The sequence below is a fragment of the Pezoporus occidentalis genome, unplaced genomic scaffold, assembly GCF_034315485.1.
Source record: "Pezoporus occidentalis ecotype Australia unplaced genomic scaffold, CSIRO_AGI_Poc_V1 ctg108, whole genome shotgun sequence".
NCBI lineage: Eukaryota > Metazoa > Chordata > Aves > Psittaciformes > Psittacidae > Pezoporus > Pezoporus occidentalis.
The window spans coordinates 723,874-744,465 of record NW_026912865.1 but is presented as its reverse complement, the minus strand read 5'-3'; the positions used below and the strand labels follow the sequence as shown (position 1 = coordinate 744,465).

At 36.8% G+C, this 20,592-nt stretch overlaps 1 protein-coding gene across 5 annotated transcripts in view; it reads right to left on the bottom strand.

Annotated features, from left to right (window-relative positions):
• AKAP6 (A-kinase anchoring protein 6) overlaps positions 1–20,592 on the bottom strand; it is a 279,971-nt gene that overhangs the window by 27,517 nt on the left and 231,862 nt on the right. For all 5 annotated transcript variants that reach the window (XM_062623049.1, XM_062623078.1, XM_062623054.1 and 2 more), the window contains one exon: positions 3,484–3,699. In XM_062623049.1, coding sequence (XP_062479033.1) covers positions 3,484–3,699 — 216 coding nt within the window. The remainder of the gene's footprint in view (positions 1–3,483; positions 3,700–20,592) is intronic.

Sequence of the window (20,592 nt, the reverse complement as noted above, 5' to 3'; positions counted from 1 at the left end):
ACAACTACAAATAAAGACTTGTTACCAAGGGATACTGTTTGTGTGCCAGGACTGGCACACCATCAAATACAAAGAGATAGGGAAGCAGAAGAAACAGTTCTGGTACCTACCCAAGAAATGACTCCACAGGAACTACGTGAAAAGGAGTTTAGGACATGCCAACTCAGGCAAGGGAAGACAAAGAAACCTGAATCCTGCAGTGGCTGGGACATCTTTAAACGTTGAGAATACAGATAGCTTTATCAACATGAGAGACTTGTAGATGCTGATATAGTATAGGATCTTACTATTATAAACAAGCCTAGGCTGAGAGGCTCCAAAACAAAACAGCCCACAGTGAAATTTAGATGAGCATCATGATAGCTCTAAATGGCTGCCATTTCTCAGTAGAATGATACGCCCCTGCCTGTTGAAAGTCAACTAAGCCTGCAAATAACTCCAGACTACCTTAGGCAAAATGGTAACAAAGCAGCATGCACCTTGTAAAGTTCCAAACATCCACACATCAAGCAAGGTCCCATACCCTGACCATGCCTCAACTCCTGATCAACTGCAGTCCCAAACAGAAACACAAGACCTATTCCTGTTTCAAGAGCAGCATCATGCTCTTTAGTTTATTTAGAGTAACAGCAGGTACAAACAGGAAAGCTTCCACACGGCAGCTGCCCACATGCAAAAGGAGATTACATGCATTCACTACAGTAATTTAGACTTCTGTTCAGCACTCTCTAAGCTATCACAAATACAAGTTGTTTCTGTTCCAAGTTCAGTGGAAGAGATGTATGTACTACAACAAAATTATAAGTTTTGTAAATGAAAAAGGCATTTCATCGTCTTTGTGGTACTTTACCTTTCAGAGAAACACAGTAGAAACTCAGCTCAGTCTCTGTTGGGCAGTTATAGATCCAACAGATACTCAGCCTCTAGCAACTAAAATTCAGCATTCTGAGAATTAATTTTTAGTTTGGTTGTTTAATATTGCACACACTTGGTTTTGAAGGTCCAAAACTCAAATGTTTTTATTACTACTGGTCAGCTCATTAAACATTTTGTATATCACCAACCAACAGTTTGCTAGAGCTATTAATGTAATATATTAGTAACGTGAATAAAAATGTTTTTAAGATGGACCTATCACAAAAATATAACCAGCATTTCTCAAAAGAATTAAAAAGCTTTACTGTTATAGTTTCTTTACGATTTTTTTTCTATTGCTCTGTCTCATATTTACTCCATTTCTATACTTTTCACTAGACATGAACAAGTCTTTTTCCTTACCTGCTTCCATTTCTCCTTTGTAGATGGTTGATAAGATAAATCAGATACGTGCATGCCCAATGTCTGGACTGAGGCTCAAGTAAACTCCATTGCATCTAACATTGCTCTTCTGCCTGTCTTTTAAACACCTCCTTCTTACAGTCTATTAGCAAGAAATAAATACAGACAAAATGGAACTTTTGCCCTGTCCTCATCATACATCCTCTTTTCTTCATAACTTGTTAGTATGACTATCCTCCTTCTGGGAATCTGCATCAGTTGCAACATCTACAGCTCCCACTACCTCTATGAGAGGAATCACAGAATCATCTGGGTTGGAAAAGACCTTTAAGATCATCAAGTCCAACCTTTACCCCAGCACTGCCATGTCACTAAACCATGTCACTAAGGGCCTCATCTGCACAGTTTTTGAGTACTTCCAGAGATGGTGATTCCACCAGCGCCCTGGTCAGCCTGTTCCAATGTCTGATCACCCTCTCAGTGAAGAAATTTTTCCTGACATCCAGTCTAAACCTCCCCTGGCACAGCCTGAGGCCGTTTCCTCTTGCTCTATCACTCGTTACTTGGGAGAAGAAACCAGCCACCTCCTCTCTGCATCCTCCTTTCGGGTAGTTATAGAGAGTGTGCAATGTAATGTCAAGCAGGATTTGGGCTTTCTGCCTTTCTCTGCATACTTTGTTGTCTCTTTCATCAAAGCCATCCCCAAAGGAGTTTCATTAGCATCATTAAGATTTGACATTTTTCTGCTTGTTGTATAGGAAAAGCTCTTAGCTGGTCTTGACTGTTTTCAACAGCATTCCTCATTAATCAGTATTTCCCTCTCTGCATCTATGAGGAAAGGCTGAAAAAAAATCTTTCATCAATAAACCACTCCTATGCTTACAAAACCAACATTGACACTCCATCTGCTTTTGTATGATGTCTTCTTTCTGTGTTACCTCATATGACACCTTGTTTGACCCGTCCTGAAAGCTTGCTCAAACCCATTCTTTCTTCAAGTCCCCTTTCTGTCTCAATACCTGATGCAAAGCAGCCAATAAAACAAACAGGCAAGGTGCACCCCTACTTTATAACATTTGGTAAAGGTAGGACAGCAACAGATTACTTCTACCTTCAAACAATTCACTCATTCACAGCATTCTTCTCACTAACTCACCATTTCTTGGCCCATTTAGACTAATAGTATTTTCACTTAGGAACTGACAGTATTTCTGAACAATGTCTTGTATATCTTCATACCACACTACTCTAACGGCACTAAAGAAATACAGTTTCTGTAATTTTTGTAAAGGAAGTCTAGCAAAAAGAAGTTAAAAGTAGTGTTTCACTGTTAGAAAATTTTAGGAAGCATATATGTGTCAACCATTATTTTCCTTTTATTTGCTTGATATAAACCTAAAAAGATTATGTTAGCTAAATATGTCACATTCTCAGATTTCATCTAGGTTCTTCAGTATATGAACCACATAGAGTTATAATTGCTGTCAATGTAGCTGCAGTATAGAGGCTTCAGCATTATGATAGTAGCACAACACACGCTGAGCCAATTCATCCATTGCAGCCAATGGTTTTACAGGAGGGATTATTTTGTTCCCCCTATGGTTTATTGTTTAAATGTAGATACTGCTTTGTAATGCAGTTTTATGCTGTAGAAAATCTTTCTAATTTATGCCACTTAATGGATGGTTTAAGCAGAGCGCTATTTTGCCTTACAGGAATCATTTCCCTGAGATAAAAGCAAATTAATGCATTTTACTTATATTCAAATAACACAGAATTGTATATTAATCACATACCCATGGCATTCTATATGAAATACACTTCTACTGCTCGGATGCTCATTAAAACCAGTCTTACTTACACAGAAAATGGTTTTTCTGAAATATATTTACAATCGGTGAAATATGTCTCTGGGCCCAGTTCTACTAGGTACTGAGCAACTTGGCAACAGAGAATTATTTTCATTATTTGACAAGATCAGATGTAATGAGATTAAATATCAAGCAAACAGAAAATGTATCTTGTGAGTTTATCTTAGTAATCAGTCTTGTCCATAGAATACGATGCTTTGTGAAAAAGTAAAGCTTCAATTGTTGGCAGTAAAGACTAGGAATAGCACCTTCAGTCAGCAGAAAGCACACTGGAAAAGTTTGTCTTGCAAAGAATGAAATCACATGAGATCTTTTTTAAGCAAGTGTCACTCACCGAGTCTTTTTCCAACCTCTTCTGTAGCCTAGTCTGCCACTGGACAGCTTGCATGACAATGGCTTCCCACCTCCTCTCAAGGTTTACGATTATCAGCTGCATAGACTGGTGATCTGCATTTATGTTACAGGTCTCCTGCTCATCCAGGAGGTGCTGGCATAATCGCAGCACAGAGGCTACCCCACGACGTCTCTGTTTGATCTCACAGCATAAAGACTGCAGGATAGACAAACAACAGATGTCAGTGTGGAATACTGTGGAGATTAAAACATTTACTATTATCTGATATTTAATGGTGCCCAATCTCTGTTTTACAGTAGCTTTTTTCAGCTCTTCCATAAATTCCCATATTTAGTGGCAAAGCTTAAAGTTTTATCTCCAGACAAACAGTCATAATCTTAATACTACAGGAGTACAGCTACTTTCAGTCTTCTTCAAACAAATGCTGTACATATCTAACTGTCTTAATAACATTGAAAGTTTTATGATGTAGACTGGTTTATTCTTCCCTTTTTTTGCATTAAACTGGGACACATCTGAAATGAGTTACACAGACAGTAATCGGATTCAGAAATTCCTTAGGAAAAATCCGGGATGTGTGTATGAAATGTAGTCATGCAATAAGAATATGTGTATTTTTAGAAAAAAAACAATAGAAATTATGGGTCATATGTACCCTTTCAGAGAAGAAGCCTTAAGGAAGGATAAAATTCAGTATAAAGTTCTTTACAAAAGTTTTTTATTTTCATAAAGTATTTCCAGGGTAGGTCTATATTCAGTTAAATGTAGAAATACTATGATAACTGTATCCTTCTTAGGGATTATTAATTCACTGTATTTATTTGATCATACTGCTACAAAGAATGCAGTCTGACTTGAACTGCATGATGGGAGACAATTGCTAAGCACTGATACTGCTGGATATTGATGGGAGCCAAGATCTGTTGGTTCTATGCCAGAAACCCAAGTAACTACACTGAGAATCTTATTGAACAGCAGTAAAAATAATGCACCCTACATGAAAAACTAAAGAGAGATCTACCACCTGGAAGCAGTTAATGGCATGGGGTGATTCTGAGCATGGTTTTATCCAGAGTCACACTACCACCGTTCAACGTCAAATAGGGATTTTATTAACTCGTAATGTATTTCAATAATAATAATATCTATGAATCAGTGGTACAAACACATGTGAGGATGACTGCTTTGGCCCACCTTCAGAACCCTGCATCACTGCAGCATTGCATGGTTCAAGATTTTGACTATTATCACAGGCCTGTGCTACTCCTGAATTTAATGCGACTGTGCTCCACACGTGGGAGCTTTCCAGATAATTTAAACTGTAACTTGCCAACATCTGTTTCCCTCTGTGGGATGCTACAGATGAAAGTGCATGACCCCATGAGAAAATCTGAACTATCTTCCGATATTTTTTTAAGACTGTGTATTTGCCTTTAAGCTTCCAGTTAATCATAACAGCAAAAAAAAAAAAAAAAAGCCATCGCACCTCTCAAAGCTGCTCACAAGTATTAACTGATAAAAAATCAGGACCTGCCCTCCTGAATGTTATTAGCTAATCAGTAACATTCTATAGAATGTGAATTCAAATTCCAGATTTTAATATCACTTTTTCTTTAGTTTGGTAATTATACTTAGAAATATTGTACCTCAAAGAAGTATTTTGATGTTAGATCTGATTGATCAATAATACTAAGCTGAAAGTCTGAAGCAAAACATCAGTATACACATCTAAACATACATCTTTAATTTTCCTATGGGTAGTGTGCAAGCAATTTTTTTTATTCAAAGCCTTCAAGAGAACTGATGATTAAACCCACAAACACAGCTGAATTACTAATTTACTTTCACTGGCACAATTGGGCCATTCTAACAGTTAACAGATTGCTTATTAATCAACAAGCGTAAACAAGACAATGCAATCTCATTTAAAGCAGAAATTTTAATGCCTAAAAGTATTAGTGTTCAAAATGTTAATCCCGACAAGGCTTCATTACAAGATGTCTTAAAATGATTAAGTACATTTCATTGTAAAGTACACTGAGTAGTATATTAGCAGGTGGACATTTCATACAGATGTTCTACTTATTGATATAATGCATTCTATAGCTATTTAAATTACCCTAACTCTGTAATAGCTAGAATTCTATTACTTCTATAATGAGAGAACCCCATACCTTTAATATTTCTGAATTTTAAATAAGGTGAATGACAAATTCCCAAACCAGTATTTATGGCAAAATATGACCAGGAATTTTATTATTCAATTTATACCAGAGCTGCATTTTCACTTATGTTTCCTGAACTTGCCCTTACTTATTTTCCTAGAGTTCATTACTAGCTTCCTTCACAGTTCTTGATGTAACCACCATGTCTGGCACATTTCCTTTCTGACGCTGTTCATTAGACTAATGTCAGAAAAAAACCAAGCCAAACCAAAATATCTACTCAAAAATAAAGCCAGGGTTCTTATTTTACATTTTATAATAGCTAAGCAATTCAGTTTTGTGGAAGTGATGTAAGTCATACACCGATGGCAGTCAAATCTATGTAGATACACAATAATTCATGGAAGTCAATACAGAATCTGGCCCGCAACATTAACTTACCTTGAACTATCTGATGTTGTCATTTTTTATAAATATTGTTCTTTTTTTTGATGCAATACCATATAATATGATGAGGTAAGGAGTATTTCATTCATAAGCCTTTATAACTGAGGCCTTTACATTGTGTTACCTTGAAAGCAGAGCTGCAGTATCCAACTCATTTCTAATTTACATCAATATTACACCAGCATAATAACAGTAGCTTTACTGAAGCTATTTCTGATTTACATGGCTGTGACAGTACAGTTAGGCCTATGACACTTCTGTTTCAATTTTATTACATGATATTATGGTTAATATTAAACTGGAGAAGTATGAATTGCTTGTATCTAACTGCGTTGAAAGAGTTGGCTATAGCAACAATACTTTAAAAGCCAGGGAACTTAATCACGTACAGGTATCTTTAAGCCCTATATAATAGCACTAACAATTATGAATTAAACCAGTATTAGGGTCTGGTATACGGTGTCCTAAAGGAACACCATAACTGCTGTATCCTATGACATGGTATCTCACAGTATTGCATATCCACCCATGTTCTGTTACTGTTAAAATGGCACGCTTGTATAAAAACCTTTCAATATGTCAATTGTACATGCAAACTATGCTTCCAGGACCATGGTTACTTTAATTATTTGCAAGGTGCATTCTACATTGCGAATTAACAGCTATCATTCATGCTAAATTAAAAAAAAAAAAAAAAGAGAAATGATGAGTATTTATACTGAGGCTTGGGCCTGATGGTCTACATCTGTTATAATAAGCTACTGGATACTTGACAGTTCAGAAAATTAGGATATGATCTAACAGTAGACTGAGGAGCATCACTCAGGCTCGCTTAGTCTCCTGTGTGTGAAAAAGATTCGCTGAAGTACAGATTAAGAGATCAGACACTTTCGATTGTGGGTCCTCACAATATCATGTGTCCATTGAGCTGCAGTAACTGTAAATACAATTCAAGCCTTTGCAAACATGAAACACTTTCACTTAAATCATTTACAGTGATACTCAAATTAATACACTTGACATTTTTGCTGCAGGCTAAGAGCATACACAGTAACCGCAGCTGCTGAACTTGACTTTGTGTCAGAGTCCTTTGCTTCACAACAGATACCCTGATAACATTGAGGTGTTATTTGTTATAATGTTATTACAAGTCACTGTTCCCCATGCTGAGAATTCCTGTCCACAGTGCTAGAATCTTGGAAGATTTTTCTTCCCTCTGCCTACTCCTATTTTCAGTGCTTTGAAGCTATCAACTGCATAGCCAAAAAGGGCTAGCTGAAACTACTTTCACAGCTTGTTAATACCATTCCTTAAATCATCTGGAAAAGCTCCTGCTGAGTCGAATGACATCAAACAGTCTTTCCGAGCCATGGGCTAATGACACTATCTATAGGCATGGACATAGCTGTGATCTGAACAGAAGGTGCTCTGCATAGCTCTGTGACTCCTAAGTGAATGGCTTATGACCAGAAACACATGTGCAGCTTTCGGCAGACCCAGAGCATATGGGAGGCACAGAAAGATGGGGAGTTGAAGAATTCTAGACCCCTCTAAGCCCCAAAACCTCCTCTATCCCTACCTGATACTTCCTGCAGTGTATCAATGCCCGAGCTGTGCTGCACCACCTCCTCTGTAAGACTGAAGAACATGGTTGGGAAGTTGGCTTTCCCAAACAATGCAATGTGTTGGCTACTGAAGCACAGCTCTATTGAGGTCCTTGAACAGGTGCTTAATATTAGCCATTTAAAAGTACTAAGGCTCTCAGCAACTTCAATAGCACTACTTGTGCTTAAAAATAGTTTAAAAGTCAGTTTAAGATTAGTTTAGTTCATTCAAATCTACATAAACCACACATAATCACTACATGAAATGTTGTGATATGATTTATGCAGCATCATTTATTACGTACTGTTTGAGGAATTAGTTTTTACGGGATCTGAAGGTATTTCAAGCATTTGTCTTCCTTGCTTTCACTTTAGAATTAGGTGTAATAAAGGTACATGTAGAGATGCTTTGAAAATAGATCTTTGAAAATAGTTGGAAGATGGAAAATAGTAACTTATACAGATGGATTTTGTTTGTGCTTTCCGGTTCAGAAGAAATGCCAAAGTATACTGAGACAAATGCTATTTCTAGGCTTATTTTGTGTTTCTGTGTATGGGCAATACTGGGTGCTTTTAGAAAAATGAAATAAGATTTTCTTCAGATAACTCTAGAATGAACAGATCTAAAAGGAAGTTTCTGTCTAACCTTGGTCTGTTAAAGGCTTACTTTTTCTCCTTGTTACAGGATGGGGGTATGTGAGGGAGATGTGGGTATGTGAGGGAGGGAATGATACCCTTCCTTCCCTTGCAATAGTTGGTACTTGATGGAAGACAAGTTACTTAGCAGAACAACCATATGCAGAAATTAAGGCAACAGAAGCTACCTTTATGAGTACAACAATCAAATAGCAACTCTTGAAAAACTGTAATTTGCCTTCTGATTTCTGGCTAGTGAAGCACTTCGGTTTTCTAAAGTGCTAATGAAAAACTTTTAAGTATCATGGCTAACAGCATTAACATATCAATGAAGGGAAAAGAGGAAACAATATTCTCACAAACGTTGGGTAGAATGTAGTTTTCAGTGTTTTGTGTGAAATGGTAATACCTGCTGGAAATTCTCTTGTCTGGGTGATGCATCCCTATATTTCAAATTCCATTCTTACAGGACATTCTTACAGGTGAAAATAAGCATTTCTGCTTCTGAATGACAAAGAAACCCAGTAATTCCTGCAAAAATGTTAGTAAGAAAGTAATTCCTCAAAATAAAAAAGCTAAATGACAAAGATAGGAAATGAATGATGACTTGTCATCTTTTAGAAAAATACTGCCAAACCTGTGTGCTTTTGCTGATTTCAAGGTTAAAAGAAAATGTCACCTAATATGGGAACTCTACTCAGTTGCGTACTGTGGGACTTAATCTATACTGAAACTAAATATTCTATAAGTATGCAGTGAAGTGCAAAAAACAGCAATTGAAAAATGACATGATTAAATGGCACAACATGCAATCATTTGCTCTCAATTATATCAATGTATCTTCTTCATTTCAAGGAGTCAGGCAGAAATATTGTTTTTTAAATGCCTCTATTAAATTGGGCACCAATAATAAAATAGATGAGAGTCCTAATAAGCTCATTTACGTAACATACATCACATACCACAAAACTATTCTCTCCAAACGGGTTTGTTCGTAGATTTGTCTCCTGGTTGTCACCAGTCTTGGCTGTATTAAAAAATTTTAAAGGCACAAAGCTTGCAGACCATTCAGCGGAAAACCTTTGTACTTAACCCTTGAGACATCTTTAATGTTAATTATGGAAAAAGTATTGATATCATATCTTTGCTGTCACATTTTATTACGATGATGGTCACAACAGAATCTGGGACTGACATTTTAGAAATATCATCTAATTGCAAGGCAGAAATACAGAATGACAGTTTAAAGTAGAATATGACTTCTTTCAAAACAGTGAACTGGTTCTTTTTATTTAAAAGTCCTACTTTCAATAGCATTACAACCACTAAATTGCTAAGTTGATCATCTCTCTGTAACTCATTGCTTAGCAAGGTGTTACAATATCTCTCTTATGCTATATTCCTTGTGAACTGTGTCTGCTTCTACACATACTAAAAATGACAATGAACAAATAGGAAAAAATACTTCATTTTTGCACTGGCTCCAAACATCTATGTAGGCGCTTACATTCTACATATAAACAAGTGCTTACATTAATTCCTTCATTTCACTAGCATTAAAAAAAATTGGGAATTTGTGTATATTTACAATAAATAATGCAAATATATTTATTAATAAGGTAAATACATTTATTTTAAATTATTTATTTAAAAAAAGCATTCTAAAAGTACCCATGTTCTTTTCCATTTTTCTCTAGAAGTACAATGTATGCATTAAAACCAGTAGCAATCCAGAACAGATACTTGTGGGCTCATTCCATAAAAGCTGCTATTATATTTGTACGACATTTTTTAATTCCTTTGTTCTATTTCTTATGCTCGTTTAAGTACTTCAAAATATTTGTTTGGAAGAATATAGTTCAATGGTCTGTTATTTAGCTCATATTCCCATGTAACTAGTAATATGTAATATATTTCTCTTCATAAATTAAAAACACTATTAAAATTCCAGACGTATAAAACAATATGAAGATTAAGTTACTATAAAAGAAAATATAATAGCTTACAGATTGCTTGTATCATTACTAAAGCACTGGTATCTATTACAGTGTCTCCCTGGAATAAAGAATGCGCTTTTGGCAATAATCTGTTAAAAAAGTGCTCATTATTGTTAAGATCCTCCTATCTTAGCTCTAAACTAGTGTGCAATTACAGGAAGGTAACTTTTAAAATAAAAGAAAAACTGTAAATGCATCTTCCTTACTGAAATACAGAATAGCTTTTTCAAGCCTTATTTTTCTTGTGCTTCATACAGAGGATTAATTACATTCATTTTCACACTGAAATATTTTAGAGCTATCTACTACACATTGCAAAGTTGGGGTTAACTTGGTTCCAGGGAATAAGCCAAGTCATTCAGACAGAGGAGCCAGACATGATAGCAGTAGGATTCGTTTTTCTGGTCTGGCACTGTTTGTGTTTAGAAGCGCCTTTGGTTTGTGCCTTCTTCTCATTCAGTTTGAGAAGTTCTCTTTCCACTGAATTAGATCCAGGGGAAAAAAACTGAAAGAAGTGACACAATTTGCTAAGGTTTCTTTTTTGTCCCCAGAAAATGCTAAAATTAAAGTAGGGAATCAGAAAAGTAGGATAAATATCAGTATTGTTGTGCTTTTGTAACAAATCTTGAACCACACTATCCAAAAAACTCATTTGCCTGTAGTGGACATTACACATTTGAACTTTTTGCCAGAACACTGGGCAGAGTTTCGAATGTGTGTGGAAATTCAAGAGATTAAATTAAGGTACAGGTGGAAACTTTATAAAATCAAGTAAGACGTAAGTTAGGTTCAACTTTACTTCCACATGTTGGGAATTCACTTGGAACTACAGCTTGAAAGAAATAAAAATATTTCTCAGCATAACATCACACACGAGATGGCAAGAAACCCCCTCCAATTGCCTAAGCACTTTAGGTATCAGAATTCCAGCCACCTTTAACAAACAGTTAATGTTTAAGAATCTTTAAAGGAAGAACTTCCTTGCATGGAAGTACATCAATACGTGTAACCCTCAGGATGAGGTTCAGATGTTAATACTGTATTTACTCCCTTTCTTAATCTAATTCTCCCACAGATGGTAGACATGCATTTTTGCTGTCCTGGTGCAACGGGCCTGGTATATTCCAAAATGTAGTGAGAGTTTACTCTATTCTGAATTAGAGGAAAAAAGACATCCAGCAGTGCATTAGTATTACCTTTTATGGGAAAGCAGCTAACATAATATAAATTAGACTAATCTTTTAGAGTCTTCAGGAAAGGCAAAGTGATAGGAAAGAGAAAATAAACACATTCCTTTGGCTTTTTTCTTCTGTCACTGAAGCAAATTTAGCCTGGATTCAAAAATGTACAGCTTGAGCTGCTCCAGGCTAAACAGAGGAAAATATATTATGATGCTTTCATGTGTATCTGTATAAGCACAAGGACAAAAAGGAGGCCTTTCTATAAATCGTTTTCCTCATCTTATTTCAAAAACCCAACACATCCTGAGAATGGATATGTCATAAAAACATAAAATCACAATTTTCTTTGTTTTGCCATATCTTAATCATAAATATATACATAGACACACACTTTTTGGTTTCAGCTCAACTAAAAGTCCTCAACAAGGGAAATTACTTGCAGCAGAATCAACCAGAGCCAGGCAGCACTGTATGAGATAGGTTTACTCATATCTGAAGTAGGCTAGCCTACCTCAGTATCCTACTTGCATAAATAAGTTTTAGGCAAATGTTTGCATAAATGTGTTAAATTTTAAATAAACATTAACTTGCCTCCTGTACAGATTAGGCAGACATGCCTTTGACATGCACAGTTTAGTCCCAGGGCTATGAGAAGGCTGGAATTAGAGTGAGGACAGAAGCAGGTGATGTGGTCAAGACGAACTGTGAACAGCAGTCAAAAAGCGAAGGGTTGTCAAAAGCCCAGTGTCTGGCTGAGGTGGCTGTTTGTGTAATGGTCTTAGAGGCTCAGCATTACTCATCACACTTTCAACCATCTTTCTTCCACTGCCTGGATGACAGTATTGGGGTAAGAAGCCTAGGTAGGATGAAAGCAAAGACGGTACAAAACAGGCTGTCTTTCCTTCACTAAAGCTTAGACTAACTAATATACTGAGGCTCCTGTAATTGTGCCTAAAACATGAAAATAAGCATCACTGTGATAAAAAGAGAGGTGGTGCATTACAAATGACCTTGCATCATCAGCCACTGGCAAAATGCACAGAAAGCCCACCAGATTAGAGACCAGGCCTTCAGTTTTATTCTGAAGTGAGGAAATTCATCACTCTCCTAACAGACCAGGAAGGGAATCCTCCTGCAAAGGACAGGAATCCACATACGTTGTTTTGGGGGCTTTATTCATTAACTTTCTGCAGTAAGCATAACCTAAGCTGTTCTGCTGTCTCCAGTAATATGTTGCCAGCCTGTAAATCCCATTCCTGACTGACATCTCATACTTGTGATACCTAATATACATGATAAGGATTGCAGTAACACTTCAGAATGTATACTGAAGGCCTGTTCCTTTTACACTCATATTCTTCCTCATACTGAATAATACTTTACCCTGCAAATAATTCTACTAAAATCAATGGGTTTCCTGGAAGTATGAAATTACTTTTAGTGTGAGTAAAGGCACTAATACAGTCCATAATATTATTCCCTACTGGGACTATGATCTATTAACTTACTTGCAAAGATGAAACTTGGGAAACCTGTCCAGTACTGAAACCAAAATTAGGCAATGGTCTTCTAGGCCAATGATCCACCAATTAAAGAAAAACCTTGTTAGTAGGACTTAATGGCTCCAGAGAACACCATTCAATCAATAATCCACTAATACTGGAGAGATTTGAAACTGAAAATGCAATACTATGGCTCCAAAGAGGCAGTTATAGACAATCAAGTAAATCGTACAATCACATGCAGTAGTACAAAGAAGACCTTAATGGAGACAGGACAGTGAATTTTTGTTAAATCTCTTATATTTGCAGTCCACACTGCAGCCTAAAAATAGCTACTAGGCTACTCTCCACCAAAAGATGGTGTACAGTGTACTGCTGCATCTGACCTTTGATGAACAAAAGGCTCATCTGCTTACTACAGTAACCACCATGCCAAACCCCAGCCTTAGCTCAGGAGCCCATTGCCACTGCTGAATCAGGAGTGCATGCAGGTAGTTTATGATACCTCTGTGGAACTCTGCAGCATGTCAGATCTAATCATCCCTGGTGGCTAAATCGTGTGTCTCTTTCTTTCCGTCAGTAAAGGGAGCACTTGGGGGCAAAATGGTTTTAGACAACCAGACGGTGTTTATGATTAATTTTGGAATTTTGATTAATTAAAAACTAAGAATCAAGGTAAAAAAACCCTCAGAGAATTCATAGTTCAAGCTTCACAGTCCAAATGGGATGATGGAATGAAAGTTGCAATCTCAGATGGGATATTTAGTCCTAAATAATAGGGATATTTAATAATAGGGATATTTAGTCTTAAATAATAAAAGTCCAGAGGAGGGCCACAAGGATGATCAGGGGACTGGATAACCTCCCATATGAAGACAGGCTGAGAAAGTTGGGGCTGTTCAGGGGACGTTTAGATCGAATATAAGGAAGAAATTCTTTACTGTGAGGGTGGTGAGGCACTGGAATGGGTTGCCCAGGGAAGCTGTGAATGCTCCATCCCTGGTGGTGTTCAAGGCCAGGTTGGACAGAGCCTTGGGTGGCATGGTTTAGTGTGAGGTGTCCCTGCCCATGGCAGGGGGGCTGGAACTAGATCATCTTAGGGTCCTTTCCAACCCTAACTATTCTATGATTCTATAAATGAGACCTATAAATTGTATTAGATTAGAACTATAAATTAGAACTATAAATTAGCCCTAAAAAGAGGGAGCTTATTGAAACACAAACTGAACTTTCTTTCAGGAAGCAGTAAGCATATTAAATTAAAATTTGAAATACATTTCAGTATAGTATTTGAGTACTCTTTCTGTGTGTGTAGATGTAGTACTGACCATTGATATTTGAGTATATTAAAATCAAATTAGAGCTATAAAACCATATATTGTACTAGGGCCAAACCCTCATATTTTTGGGAAAAAAAAGTAGGTATCACTGGTAAAGAGATGGCTTCTTATTTAAGCAGTCTACAGAGCTGCTGCTTTAGGTTGGTGGGTCATGTAAATTCAGTCTGTGTTTTCTTCAAACCATTGTAAGTGGCATCAGGCTACATTTGACTTTGCAATCCTAACTCTTTTTTTCATCAGATTTAATACTGTATGCCTTCCTGCTTGTTAAAATTTAATCCAAACAAAAATGAAGTAAACATTTCTTCATCTGTGAAAAAACTTAGGGCTCTCTCTTTTTGAGAAACTTATTAAAATGATTACTTTTTTTCTGTATAATCCTAGGGGTATAAAAAGGATTAAAACCTGCTTGAGTTCTTTTGGACTTTCTATTGGAAACTCTTTTGGATATTTTTGTTACATGCATATTGACTTTCTGTAATTCTTTGATTGCAGCTCTGCCATGAACATCATTCCAAAAACTGTAAAGGATCCAAAATGCAGTAGTGAAAGTGATTCCTGGCACCTGTAGGAACAGCCAGAACTTTTCTCAAATCTGTAAGTCTCCAAACCACTACTCAAAATTAACACTTCTCTTTGATTTCAGTTTGGCCATAATCTTATATGCTCCCAAACTGATTTTTTTTTTGTTTTATTTGATAGAATTACATTTAACTGAATTGCTTGCAAGATGTACAGTGCTGACTCTTATGCAAACTTTTCAGTTAAAACAAAGAACATCATAAGAAGCACTGATCAACTGACTGATTATTAATTACCAATGCAACCTATATGGTTTAATCAGAAAATTCAGTTGCTCTGGCTGTTGCAGAAATTAGAGATGAAAAAGACTTTTTCTTAATGACATTGCATCATCTAGTAGGCTCAGTCACAAATTCAGTGGAAGATGAAAGCACACACTTCTGAGTCTAGTCATTAGAAACAGTTACAAGCATCAGGTAATTTATACTGTTTACAAGGCAAACAAATGGCTACAAATACTACTAGCTATGGAATTCGATAGACCATTGACTTTCAGAAATATTAAATGAGAAAACATTTTCAGCATTTCTTGGTACAAATAAGCAGTCTGATTTCTTTAATGAATACACTGACTGAAGTCAATGAGAACCACAGGCTTTTAGTACTGCTGAAATTCAGGTCTCTGTTTTAAAGGCCCATACACAGATTCGGGAAACAGGTATGACAATATATATAACATGTTGCTTATTGCTTCATATAAAAACAGATCAGAAAAAGTATGTGAAATGCCATTTCTTTGTTGCCAAAGAACTCCATTTAGCAGAAAACCTCTGCTAAAACCCTACTCTGTACAGGAAAATCCTGTTCACAGTATCACAGTATCACAGTATGCTAGAGATTGGAAGGGACCTCAAAAGATCATTTAGTCCAATCCCCCTGCCAGAGCAGGAACACCTAGATAATGTTACACAGGAATGTGTCCAGGTGGGTTTTGAATGTCTCCAGGGAAGGAGACTCCACAACCTCCCTGGGCAGCCTGTTCCAGTGTTCCGTCACCCTCACTGAGAAGAAGTTTCTTCTCAAGTTTAAGTGGAACCTCTTGTGTTCCAGTTTGTACCCATTACCCCTTGTCCTATCATTGTTTGCCACTGAGTAGAGCCTGGCTCCATCCTCGTGACACTCCCCCTTTATATATTTATAGACACTTATAAGGTCACCCCTCAGTCTCCTCTTCTCCAAACTATAGAGACCCAGCTCCCTCAGTCTTTCCTCATAAGGGAGATGCTCCACTCCCTTAATCATCTTCGTTGCCCTGCGCTGGACTCTCTCCAGCAGCTCCCTGTCCTTCTTGAACTGAGGGGCCCAGAACTGGACACAATATTCCAGATGGGGTCTCACCAGGGCAGAGTAGAGGGGAAGGAGGACCTCTCTCGACCTACTAACCACCCCCCTTCTAATACACCCCAGGATGCCATTGGCCTTCTTAGCCACAAGGGCACAGTGTTGGCTCACGGTCATCCTGTCGTCCACTAGGACCCCCAGGTCCCTCTCCCCTACACTGCTCTCTAACAGGTCGTTTCCCAACCTATACTGGAACCTGGGGTTGTTCCTGCTCAGATGCAGGACTCTACACTTTCCCTTGTTATATTTCATCAAGTTATTCCCTGCCCAACTCTCCAGCCTGTCCAGGTCTCGCTGGATGGCAGCACAGCCTTCTGGCGTGTCAGCCACTCCTCCCAGCTTGGTGTCATCAGCAAACTTGCTGATAGTACACTCGATTCCCTCATCTAAATCGTTGATGAATATATTAAATAATACCGGTCCCAGTACTGACCCTTGAGGCACTCCACCAGTTACAGGCCTCCAACTAGACTCCACCCCACAGACTACACACTCCAAGTTTGAAGGGGAAGGAGAAGAGGATACTTTATAAACCTTGCTACTGAAAGCAACAGAGATGGTCCCACTTCTACACGATTGAGAAGGGATTCTTAGATGAACAGATACTTAAAAGTCTAAACTTGTTCTTGAGTAGCTGGTCTGTGAGCCAAAGCCATAACTAACACCTTTTTTGATGCTGTATTGAACACAAAGTCATAAATTTTATTGCAAGTGATGGAAATATATAACTAATTATTTAGGCTCCCTTGCAGTCTTTTGCAGGGCATTTTCCTGAGAAAAAAAGCTTGCTTTTTGAAGTCCCAGGCACATAAAAGCAAATGTGGCAGAATACTTCTACTTACAAGCCAACAGGCGCACAGATTTCTGGCTAAACTTTATTCAACTGAAATTTACTAAAACTTTCATGAAAGAATGTGAATTCTTTTTATTATTGCCCCTTGTTCTTTCCTGCTCCAAACCTCTCCTGACCCACAAAATTGCCATACATCATTAGGTTAGGAAATCAGTTGTGCCTACTATTAGTCCCATGACATTAGGTCACTCAGCTACTAGAATTACGTGTTTACCTGATAATCTTGTATTTCATTTAAAAAGTATGTTTCTAGTCCTGGTCCTCATTGTTTTTGTGAAAAGCTAGAAAATATGAACTCGAGGGACTCAAAACACAGAACAAAAATAAAAAGGTTGAATACATAAAATAAACGTATGTTTGTAGTTATGAAAATCACATTAAAGTAAGTCTCTTGATTTTCTTAGTCCAGATTCATGTTTTTTTTCTATCTTGCAACAGAAGAAAACAAATCAGGGGTAAGAGACTCACACTGCCCCTTTTACAGCTGAGCAACATGTATTCACTCTTTCCCCCTCTAGACAGGCACCCAGGTTAGCCTACACTCGGAAGCTCACTGAATGCTGCTGGGGAATGGCCAGCAAGTGTCACTGCAGACTGGAGCAAACTTTGTGCCTCTCCTTCATAACTAAACATGAAATTTTTTTAGGCAGCCAGGGGTACTAAATACTGATGGAATGAGTAACAAATTGGCTCTGCAGATGAAATGCATGTTGTGTTGCCCAGAGATCACTGGGCTGACCAAAGTATACCACATAGTGTCCACAAAACCAAGAAAAATTGGACCTTACATAAGCTGGGTAATAACCTTAACTAAAAATATTCTAGTAATTCCAATACCTAAGTATGATAATAATAATGGAAAAAACCTCAGCCACACATACTCAGCAGGATTTGAATTTCAAATATAAACAAGAAACAATGGTGAATGCAAGGAAGCAGTCTCTTTTAATCACATATGAAAATAGAATATACAGAGAAGTAGCTTAGATGAAGGAAAGAAGGGCTGCCTTGTGGTTAGTGACAAAGATTAGGGTCACTGTAGCAGGGTTCTATATTAACACACCCATTGACCTTCTGTGAAAACCTAGAAAAGTCACTTAATCTCTGTGCATTTTATTTCCCCCATTTTTAAAAGGATACTAGTACCTACCTTAAAGGTTTAGTGGGGCTTAGTTCATTAATGTTTGTACAGCACGTACAGCTCATTGACTGGATAGTACTATAGAAATGCTAAGTATTATTATTACTCAGCAATATCCCAAAAGAAGGGCAATGCATTAGCATATTCTTTAATAAAAAGAACACTCAAATTAATACAGTATGACTTCTTTTATGAAAGAAAACAAAGAATTCAAAATAATTTCCTACTTGTGAATTTAACAATCCCTCTTCTCACAACATTGTTCTCATCATGGGTCCCAACTGCATGTGAACTATACATTCAATTCATCCTCAAATTGCAAAATGAAAGCAAAGCACCTGAAAAATGGAATAACTGTTTTTCCTAAGGCATAAGTGTAATTTAAAACATAACATTATGGTATGAACATCAATGGCACTATTGAGTTTATTTTATTAAAAAATGTTTCTCTGTGTATGGTGGCTATGTGTATAATTGGGATGGTGCAGCACAATACACTTCCATTAAGAAACAGCAATTCACTTACCACAGTGAAAGCAGTAATAAGATTAAACTCTTAAGTTAAGTGGAAAGTAAGTCAAACTAAACCCCAGCAGGTTTCCTACTAGTGGCATAGCTAATGTTTTTCAAAATGTTCTAAATGTTCTTTCTCAAATATATGTATTATACACTGCAGTATTGTTAATTATATCCATTTTCTCTTTTATACACTTCCCCAGGAGATCAGTGAAGAATGGAAAACTTACTTATAGTGGATTTCAGATTTAATGAGACAAAGATGGTTTAATATATATGACAAAGTGATGTGCTCTCACCATATTTGATAGGTAATTATTTTTTATACTCTAATGGTTACCATTTTGAAAATAATTAATGTATTATTTATGTAATTAATAGATAATCAACCGAGTAATGAAATACTCTGGTTACATCATGGTGGGTGGTACTATGCAGTTTAACATCTCCAGAGCTCTTGGCATGACATCATGTCATATATAATAATAGATTTCACTTGAGATATTTATGCACGTTCCAAATACGTAAGCAACATTTCTATGGTATTTATGTTCATATATACATAAACATATATTTAAAAACAAGTTTGTCCGAAATTAGATTTTTTTAATCTATAGTTATGCACTTAAATAAATGCCATAATTTTCCACATAAGTAAAAAGCATCCAGCATTTCTTATGGAAAAAGCGGATCTACAGTTGTGAAGTTCTTCAGGTCTATCAACAGTACTTTAATATCATTAGCTTTGAAGTATGTTTATAGGAAAAAATGGAATCACCATGATTGTTTCTCCATTAGCAGAAGACCACAAATCATCAAAAAACAAAAAGCACCAAAATAAAACCCAGATGTCATAATTTAAAATTGCAGTCAAATAGAAATGCTCAGGAACCTGAAAAAAAACACACCAACTTTATCTACATTGACACAACTTTCTCTCAAATACTTATGATTTGAGAAGAAAGAGTTAAGGAATGACAAATTGGGAAGACAGTAATTTTTCTGCCATTGTTTTCTTGAATGCTGGTACAAAAAAAAAGCATGGTTAGAAGTGCTTGCAATGTGCCCCTTGAGATGAGTATTTAATAAATAGTCCATCCACTTAAGAATGCTGCTGCCCTAGGCACCTTGATATACTAATAGAAGAGAAAAACCTCTTTATACCTCTAAAGCTCAACAATGACTAAGATTCCTTGCTTATTCTTTGGTCAAAGGTCACTTGCAGAGTAAAGCACCTGCAACGACGACTCAGGTGACAGTTTATTTAGAAGTGATAGCTATGAACAGAAGAAAATCACATGGTTTTATCAGGTTTGTTTGCTAACTTAATAGCCCTCTCTCCTAAATGGTCCTGCTGCTTTTGGGGAATGGAACAAAACATACAACCTCCATTAATACAGTCACAAATCTGAATGCTGGCCTTCAGTTGAAGGAGCTTATCCATCTGAATATTAGTATTGTGAGACTACAATTCTTTTCCCTCTTCTCCATAAATCTGTGGCCTAGATTAATGAAAATCTCACAGTGTAGATCTCTTTTTCCACATATCTATTCACCACAACTTTGACTGTTTTCTCATGTATGCTGAATTTATGTCTCTAAAAGTGAACCTCAAATAGGCTATTCTTGACTCATATGTGCAAAGAAAGTGGCTATTAAACTATGGTCACACAGCACGTTAATTAATTTAACTGATGTAGGGAGTGAAATTCAGACTGAAGGTTTTCATTGCAAAATTCATCTTTATAGTGAACTAGAATGAAAGAATACTGTTGCTTTTCAA